At 34.4% G+C, this 9,328-nt stretch overlaps 1 protein-coding gene across 6 annotated transcripts; it reads left to right on the top strand.

Moving 5' to 3' along the window:
* The first annotated feature begins 2,499 nt into the window (after window positions 1-2,499).
* On the top strand, window positions 2,500-9,020 carry LOC109220267 (BTB/POZ domain-containing protein NPY2-like). 6 transcript variants are annotated; one of them, XM_019384723.1, is made up of 6 exons: window positions 2,500-2,739; window positions 3,352-3,439; window positions 4,217-4,354; window positions 5,802-5,871; window positions 6,471-7,646; window positions 8,050-9,020. In XM_019384723.1, the coding sequence occupies exons 3-6, from the start codon at window positions 4,293-4,295 to the stop codon at window positions 8,614-8,616; spliced, it is 1,875 nt and encodes a 624-aa protein (XP_019240268.1). In that variant the 5' UTR covers window positions 2,500-2,739; window positions 3,352-3,439; window positions 4,217-4,292; the 3' UTR covers window positions 8,617-9,020. The 6 variants fall into 6 exon arrangements, with proteins under 6 accessions (XP_019240268.1, XP_019240271.1, XP_019240273.1 ...); XM_019384726.1 differs by lacking the exon at window positions 2,500-2,739 and adding an exon at window positions 2,806-2,867; XM_019384728.1 differs by lacking the exon at window positions 2,500-2,739 and adding an exon at window positions 2,877-3,003.
* The last annotated feature ends 308 nt before the right edge of the window (window positions 9,021-9,328 follow it).

The raw sequence follows: 9,328 nt of genomic DNA, 5'->3' as shown, positions 1-9,328 counted from the left end.
TTTCCTCGAATTTTATGGATTCCATGCAAGTAGGGAAGATAACTAAGAGCATGAGAGAGCCAGGGGCGGATGCTCTATATATAGAACCACCGAGTTCAACTAAACCAGTATTTTTGATGCGGGGATCATAAATTTTATGTTTAAAAAATTGCTAAAATTACAATAAATGATATGTATGAACCCATAACTTTTACTGCTATGCCCATTGAACTAAAATCCTAAATTCGCTTCTGGAGAGTGCAAGTGATAAAAATTAAGGGGGAAAAGATCATTTCCTTTTAAAAGGAAATTAGAAAAACATGTGGTGGGTCAAAGTTAATCACAAGGGCAAAGGACTCTCCTTTATCACCGAGTTAGCATACGTCCACAAGCAACTGTTATATTTCCTCGAAGAAGAATATTTTTAAATAAATCAAACCCCTATGCTTTGAATGCTTCTTTACTTGGCAAAAGTATGACGAAAATCGTTGACTATCTTGGGGGTCAAGTACCACCCATTAAAAGAAGAAGAAGAAAAAAAGGAAAAAATAAGCTTGAACAAAAAATAATAATAGTACTATAATTGTTTCCGTTATACTTTTATATATTGGTTGTGTTAGATCATCTAAAATGTAACTACAAGTAATCGTTCACAATAATTAATTAAGTAACCTAAAATATAATGCAAATTATTGCTACAAAATGTTAAATTATCAACGTATATAAGTTGAACATATCAATTACTTCCTCTGTCCCAATTTATATAATGCACTTTGAATTTTAAAATTCCAATGAGTTATTTTTGTACCGTATTTTTTATTTAACTTTTAAATTTTTAAAATCTTAATTATTGCAACTTATAGCAATTTTATTATAGTTTTTAAATATGTAAATCTTATTTTTAAAAAAGTTAAATGAACATATGTCAAATTTTCGTGATCAAATTATCTTCGAACCAAACTTCACTCAAATTATATTTTTTAAATTAAATTTAGGAATTTATGGCCAAACCCTAGCTAAGAAATTTGACTCTCAAAGTGTAAACAACAATCACAATAAATTGAGAGGAAGGTCACTCTTCAAGTTCCTACGAGCATGCAGTTGGAGACAAGTGTTTACTTGAAGTGTGGATCACATAGTATATATTTTTGCATAGAGTTACTAAACTGTAATTATAGTGAAACAGTCAGCATCATGTGTGTGTCTTTAGATACAAAGACCTTGTCAAGTGCTATATTAGGATAATTTAATGAAGAAAACGAGAGAATTATTGGGTGCCTTAAAACGTGGAGGAATAAACAGAAATAATACTAATACTACACCTATTTGCGTAAATAATTTTCCAAAAAACAAAATTGTACATTTATAACAAACTTATTATTACTAGTGTCTGTTTTGTATGTACCTCAAATATATATAGGGTCTTCAAGCGGTCAAAGGTCGTTTGTAGCCTTGGAAATTTTAATTACGTATCCATAATAGTCAACATGCAAGTTATGGTATTTATGGTAGTGGAATTAGCCTGACCTCAATATTTTATTATTATTCTAGAAATATATGTTGAGTGAGATTTTCTACCAGTTGGTGTTATCAAAATTTGACCAATTACCGAACTTGGACCACACCTATTCAAATATCAACTGTCAAAATCTATTAGTAATATTTTACATAAATATATTTATATACTCCATATTAAAAATGTTTGATTTGATTGAATCCGCAACAGACATGATATTACCATATACCAAAAATAAAGTAATGCATGGTGAGTGATTACAAACACAAGTCTAGATCAATGTTTTGTTTGGTGTGTACAGTGGAGAGATTGGAGATGTGATCTCCTGCTCCATGATCCTGGAAGATTACACAAGTACAAGCTCAATGATTATAAACAAGAAAAAGTTAAAAGATTAAAAAATAAAATTATTGATTCGATTGACAAGTCATTTTTAAGGTACAAAAGGAGTGGTTCCGAGTTAATTACACTAGTAGGTAATAATAATGGGGTCAATTTTTATCTAACAGGACTTGAGATTACTAAGAGGTCGTTTGGCCGGAGCGGTAAAAATAATGTTGAATAGGGTGTATTAATAATGTTGAAATTAGTTATACTGACACTAGTTATAATAAGATGATTTGATATTCACTGTTTGGTTTGATGTATTAAAACGTTGCATAATTTCTTAAAAGTTTAGTTGTTTATAAGAATACCCTCACGTTTTTTTAATTTTGAGAAATAATTATGTCTTTAACCATACTTATGCAAATATAAAAAATCATTGTCAATACGATGGCTTGTTATGTATTAGTTATACCAAATATGATGAATAATTAATAAAAGTGTTAATTATACAAAAATAATACAAAGCATTAGCTCCGTGCCTTACTAATTTCTTGTTTGATAATAACTCCTACCAAACGACCCCTAAATAAACACTCCACGTTAAAGAGAAGAAAACATAAAGTATAAGGGAGGGAGCAAAAAGGCTGAGTGTCAGTATGGCGTGCATAACATAGCAAATTGGGTGTCTTAATCACTACAAACTGAAAAAAAAATAGTCTCCCACTTTGCCCTTAAAAATCAGAGTGAAAATACAGGAAAAAATAAACTTTAGTAAAAGAAGCAACAAGAATAGGAAAATTAAACAAAAAAAAAATACTCTCAAATATGCTGCTTTTTTTAGTTTGTCCTTGATAAGAAATAGTAAAATAGAAAATTCTGATACCAAAAAGTTGTTTGTGCTGATTCTAGCAAAACTGGTAAGCACATACTAGCAAATCTTTGCTTTTTGGGCTATTTTGTTCTGCATTTCTTGTACTTCTTTTTCCTCAGCTACTGGAAACAGTATATTACAACTCATTTTCTTGATGCTCCTCACGTTATTATGGTGGCTTTATTTCTGCTTTGTTGGTTTCTGTGTGTTCTTTTTTTTCCCCTCACACTTCTGCATGTGGGGTTTTAGATTTTTTCGTTTAAACTTCTGTAAAAAATAGTTCTTGAACAAGTTTTGGAATGATATTTTTGTAGGTATTTTTCCTTTTGCTTTGATATTAGTCTATTTGAAGTAAATTTCTTGTGTTTCTACATATGGGGTTTCATGTAAATAGCAAGTCTTTGGTTTTGTTGGGTGTTTACAAAGTAAGTGGCTTTTGGGTTGTGTCTTTCAAATGCATAGTTAAACACAATGAGAGTTCTTTGATTTTTATACAATTTTTTACTGGCTAGATTTCTGCTCTCTGAGATGATTCTTTTTGCTTCCACAGATATTATTCGTAGCTGATGTTTGATTTTGTCTTTGAATAATATATTTTTTTAATCTATGCTTCTATTTATTCTTGTGATCTTCTCATTAATTTTATGTTCTTTTTCAGCTTTGCAAAACTATAAAAGATAGATGCTTGTTGTCTCCTGTTTAGGTGGTTCCTTCAACTGATACCGAGATGCTGTTTTCTGTTGCAGGTTCTTCAAATCTCCCAATTTTCAATTAAAATAACAATAATATTTTACATTTTCTGGATTTACATGTGATTTCTGGTTGAAAGTTTGGATCTTTTAAAGACCCCATTTTTTAGTTTCTCTCTTCTGTGTGGCCTGAAACTCAAAGCTTTTATCTTTTTCTATATATATGTATTTTATATATATTAAAAAAGAAACCATTTTGTGGAAGAAACAGGGAAAGAGTAAAGTGAGTGTGTGTATGTGTGAGAGAGAGAAAGAGTAAAGTAGTACGTATTAAAGAAAGAGTGAGAAAGATGGATGCTAGTGTGTGTGTGTGTGTGTGTGAATAATTTAGTGAAAAGAGTCAGTTGTTTATGTCTCCTGGGCTGAAAGGAGGCTCCGGGGTCAGTGGGCTTTGCCGCCGACCAAGGAAACAATCTCTTAACTTATGGTTCTCTTCCCATTTAAGTGAACGCTCAATTCTTTCTTTAAATTAAACAAACTACACTTAACCATTTTCTTCTTCTTCTCTTTCTCCTAAGTTATCTCCTCCTGCTTTTGTTTACTTTCAAGATTCGGTCATACTAAGCAAATACTATATCTTTGAGATCCCATTTAACCTTTTCTCTATCTCTTGAAGTTGAGGAAGTTGGTTATATTCAGTAATTTGGTCCCCACCATCTGGATTCTTTCATTTTTACCATTTTTGGAGTCCTTATTGACCTTGGTTTCAGGTTATGTTTGAGCATTGGGAATATCAGGTTATGAACACAGGGTACTGTTTGATTTTTTTTACAGTGATTAGTTGAGTAGTAAAGAAGTATAATTTCTCAAGTGTGAACAAGAAGAAGCAGAGATCCCTTGAGTTGCCAAGATGAAGTTCATGAAACTTGGATCCAAGCCTGATACCTTTCAGTCAGATGGGAACAATATCAGGTCAGATCTTTTGCTAGTTTTTTTATTTTTTTTAATTTTTGGGGAAAAAACTTCTTTTCCTTGATGAAATGGTCATTCATAGCTGTTTTGCTTTGCAGAATTGTAACTGATCTTTTCATGTTGATAAGAAAATTAAGTAGTATTTCCCATTTTTTGTGTATCTGGTGTCACTTGTCAATAATTGGCATCCATTTACTTGTGGTCTGTCCTGTATTAGTGTATTTATTTATTTTTTTTGGGGTGGGGTGGGGTGTGGGAGTAGTTATATGTGCTTTTAGAAATTGGTTTGAGGGATTATATTTGTTGATTTTTGCTTATCCCTAATTCATCTTTTCCTAAAAACTATTCTATGACTTTGGTTTTATTACTGTTTAATTTCCATTTTTTATATTACTTAGGGCAGCAGGAGAAGTCAAACCCTGGATAGAATTTTGGGAAATTTATCGCTATGCGTTTATACGCTAACAGGATGGTGTTTTCTAGAGATTGACCTTCTGTTGTGAATCTTTCACCTAACAAAAGATGGTCAAATAAAAGGTTGTTCCCCCCAAAAAAAAATGGTTTTCAGCCATCTGGAGTTTCCAGTTCAACATTGCATGCCATATTTTTCATTAAATATTTCTCTTCTTGGTCTCAGCTATTGATTTCAAAAGCATTATACCTTGTTCTCCGAATAGAGAATCACCAAGTTGGATGTCAGTAATAGTTGAATCGCGAGTTGGCTGTGCCAAATTTCATAATGCAAGTTCTATTAAATCTAAAAATAAAATATTAAAATAAAAAATCATAGTTCAAGTTCTTTGTATCAGTAGTCGGCATAAGCATTACCATAAAATAATAGTCGGTGTGGTAATATTAGCACAAACATATATTAAGAGTAGTAATAACTATTTCTAAGAGTAAAGGATTTGTTCACTTTATGATAGGGACAGGTAAAACTATTTCATTTTTCGCTCTGCTTTTAGGAAGCTGAATTATGTCAACAAGTTGAAGCCTAATCAGTTTTGGTCTGATGACCCATACATGAATGATGCAACCTCGCTTACTTCATTTTATGTCTTGGCCTGACGGATGAGGGTCATCAAACCTTATTTCTGCCAAAGAACTAAGCGGAAATATGTACCTTCTAGTGAGTTTCAAAAGAGAAGATTAGTGTTCTTTTACTTGAATGAGTTAGAATAACAGTATGGAAGCGAAAGGCTGGATGAAGTGGACTTTTTTTTTTTTTTTTGAATCACTGTTATTCAACTTGTAGGAACCACAGCATTGCAGCATGAGTACAATCATCAAGTCTTTTCCAGTTTCTCTGTTCTCAATATGTTAGTATTGGGATATCTGTGACTACTATCTGTGTAGATATGGTTATAGCCCTTAATTACCTTAACAATGTTATTGTTTTATATCTATTTAGACTCGTTTCGATTGTACTGACATATTTTTGATGCAGATATGTTGCTTCGGAGTTGGCCTCTGACATCACGGTTAATGTCGGAGATGTAAAGTTTTACTTGCACAAGGTACAATAATTTAACAAGTACAGTATTCTCCTTGTTCAAGCTTTATTTTAGAAAAGGATGCCAGCTGGACTTGAGAAAATGAATTATTAAGCACGCATTAATCTTGTTTGGCTTTTCTTTTTTCTTCCCTTTTTGATGTATCTTCTAGGGTCAGGGAGTGTAACTACATGGAATGATGGTACAATCCCTTCTTGAGGAGTAAAAGGGATCCTTTTCTCCTGAAGTTGGGAGGTCCAAATCTAGTAAAGCTTCTGGTTACTAGTTCTTTATCCTCCACCCACATTCTAATTGAGATGAATATGTTTTCTACGTCGGTACATGAGCCTCGAGTGTAAAAGTCACCTTCAAAAACTTTTTGGTACTTATGATCTACTTGGACTGATAAGTATCGCAGTAGCAGTTGTTCAGCATTCCCATAAGTGGTGTTGTATTGTATGAATAAATTTCTGATGCTAATCTTCTTGAAACAATTGTTTAAACTACTTTTCATCTTTGAAGTATCCTAAGCAATGGAAATGTCTTATTTTACCTCCTTGACTTGTTGAGTTGGCCATAATTGAACTCTGAGTACTCATTCTTTGCTGAAAATGGCTATGCAGTTTCCTCTTCTGTCCAAGAGTACCTCTTTGCAAAAGCTGGTTGCTAATGCAAGTGAAGCAAATTGTGATGAAGTTCACATTCATGACATTCCTGGAGGACCTACTGCCTTTGAAATATGTGCCAAGTTTTGTTACGGCATGACTGTTACACTGAATGCTTATAATGTCATTGCAGCAAGGTGTGCTGCTGAGTATCTGGGTATGCATGAAGCTATTGAGAAAGGAAACCTTATTTACAAGATTGATGTTTTCCTGAACTCGAGCATTTTCCGGAGCTGGAAAGATTCAATAATAGTTCTTCAAACTACTAAGTCTCAGTCACGTTTGTGTGAAGAACTGAAGTTGATCAGCCACTGCATTGATGCTATAGCATCCAAGGCTTCCATTAATGTTGACAGAGTGGATTGGTCCTATACATATAACCGGAAAAAGCTTCCAGAGGAGAACGTAAATGATCCTAACTTGAACGGTATTAGAAGCCGCTTGGTGCCGAAAGATTGGTGGGTTGAGGACTTAAGTGAGCTTGAAGTTGATTTATATAAGCGGGTAATTCTCACCATTAAAAACAAAGGCATTGTTTCTTCTGAAGTAATTGGAGAAGCTGTGAAAGCTTACGCTTATAGAAGGTTTCCAGGCTTTAATAAAGGTGTCTTCCAGTTCAATGATGTCTCCAAATGTCGTGCAATATTGGATACAATTGTATGGCTATTGCCCTCTGAGAAAGGTTGTGTCTCTTGTAGTTTCTTGTTAAAATTGCTGAGAGCATCAATTTCACTTGATTCTGGAGAAATGGCAAAGGCAGAACTAGTTAAAAGAATAGGGCAGCAATTGGAGGAGGCTTCTGTAAATGATCTTTTGATTCGCGCGGCAGATGGGGAAGGAACCATGTATGATGTCCATGTCGTCCAGAAAATACTAGAAGTGTTTATGATGCGAGATAAGGATTCTGAACCTCAGCTAGAAGATGGAGATGAAATTCAGGAGATCCGAAAGCCAGGGATTTTATCGGAAGCTTCAAAACTGATGGTGGCAAAGTTAGTAGATGGATACCTTACTGAAATTGCGAAAGATCCTAATCTCTCTTTGTCAGCATTTGTTGGTCTAGCAGAGATGGTATCCAATTTCCCTCGACCAGGTCATGATGGTATCTATCGCGCAATTGATATGTACCTTAAGGTGAGCGTGTCTTGAATTCTGCATAAAGTTGCATAGTTGAAATAAATCTCTTGAATTCTGCATACAATTGCATAGTTGAGTTACTAGCTGATATCTTTCCCGTCACTCGTGATTAGAATTTCAACACTGACATGGGAAAAGAACGTCTGCATCTATGCTATCTCAAAATATATAATTTATGCAAATACATTAGTTCTTAGGCTTGGAGCTATGTTCGTATATACAGTGTTAATGCTTTTAGGATGGTTAGTTTAGTCGTTTTCTTATGGAAAGAACCACACCTATCAAAACTGCAGCAAATTAAAGGCAGTGCATACAAACAGATGGTATTGGGAGTAAAAGTGATGCTACTCTTATTAATGAATGCCTTGTATGTACTTATCGAACTCTGTTGTTGGTGTAGGAGCACCCTGGAATCAGCAAGAGTGAGAGGAAGAGAATTTGTAAGCTGATGGACTGCAAGAAGCTCTCCGTGGATGCTTGTATGCATGCTGTGCAAAACGAGAGGCTTCCCCTTCGTGTTGTTGTACAAGTGCTCTTTTTCGAGCAAGTCAGGGCTAATGCCTCGTCTGGTAGCAGTACTCCGGATCTGCCCAAAGCAATTAGGGAACTTAACAGTGCTTCATATGGAAGTTCAAGATCTGCAACAACTAATACAGAAGAAGATTGGGATGCTGCAGCCTCTGCAGAAGAACTCAGAGCCTTGAGAGGAGAGCTTGCAGCCTTAAGAATGGGAAATGGAGGAACAAACGACAAAGTTAATGGCGACGCCAAGAGCCATGCAGACAGGGCTGCCATGAGTAGAATGAAAGGTTTGCTCATGTCGAAGAGGATCTTCTCGAAAATCTGGTCGAACAAAGGGGGACAAGGGGAGAATAGTGGCTCAGATTCGTCCGAGAGTCTTGGATCTGCTAACTTGGAAGAAGCTAAGTCTACACCTTCAAGAAAAGGAAGGCATTCAGTTTCTTAGTTCTAACAGCTTAAGGAATGCACTCTTGGTGGCTTTTTTTGATGAGTTTTTCTTAATTGATATTAGCATGTCAAAAAGACTAGTCATCTTTCTCTGAAGTCCTCTAGAAGAAAATGAAGGATATAGTTTGACAAAAGAGTTTGTAGGAGGAAATGAAGCCTCTTATGGGCAGACAAACAGAAGTTTATTGTATAGATGTTCTAACATTTAGTTGTCCATGCGAAAAAATAGGTGGCTCTTTAATTTTAGAACTCTTAAGGTATGCTAGTATCATAAGAAATGTTACTGTGAATTTAATTAGGCTTATGCATGAAATGCAGTGTAAGCACTCAAATGTGTAGTTTTTGAACACTGTCTTCCTCCACAAAGAAATGATGAATGGTAAAGGTAAGTTTATTTTATAACACTGTACAATGCAAGTTGCTATTTGTTCTGTTTTTTTTTTTTTTTTTTGCTTTTTTGGGTTTTAATCATTCTGTATCTTGTATTTACTTATTTGACTAATTTATAGACTATGGTAGGGAACACTAAGGGCAAACATTAGTTCTCAATTCAAGTTGCGTATGTCTCGTAAGCTATAATCACTCTCTAAATTACAATACTGCTGCTTCAAATTATAGTCCTTATATGCTCTTCCACTTTTCATGGTCAGCAACTAAACTCTTCATCAAGCTACACGATTGAACTGTCTGACAATTTATTACAACTCATG

The sequence above is a fragment of the Nicotiana attenuata genome, unplaced genomic scaffold, assembly GCF_001879085.1.
Source record: "Nicotiana attenuata strain UT unplaced genomic scaffold, NIATTr2, whole genome shotgun sequence".
NCBI classification, from domain to species: domain Eukaryota; kingdom Viridiplantae; phylum Streptophyta; class Magnoliopsida; order Solanales; family Solanaceae; genus Nicotiana; species Nicotiana attenuata.
This window is presented reverse-complemented; position numbering and strand designations above follow the sequence as displayed.

Coding starts and splice junctions, on each gene's coding strand:
- LOC109220267 (XM_019384723.1), top strand. CDS start 4,293: ATGAAGTTCATGAAACTTGGATCCAAGCCTGATACCTTTCAGTCAGAT. Junction 4,355..5,801: donor TCAGATGGGAACAATATCAG/GTCAGATCTTTT, acceptor TTTTTGATGCAG/ATATGTTGCTTCGGAGTTGG. Junction 5,872..6,470: donor TAAAGTTTTACTTGCACAAG/GTACAATAATTT, acceptor ATGGCTATGCAG/TTTCCTCTTCTGTCCAAGAG.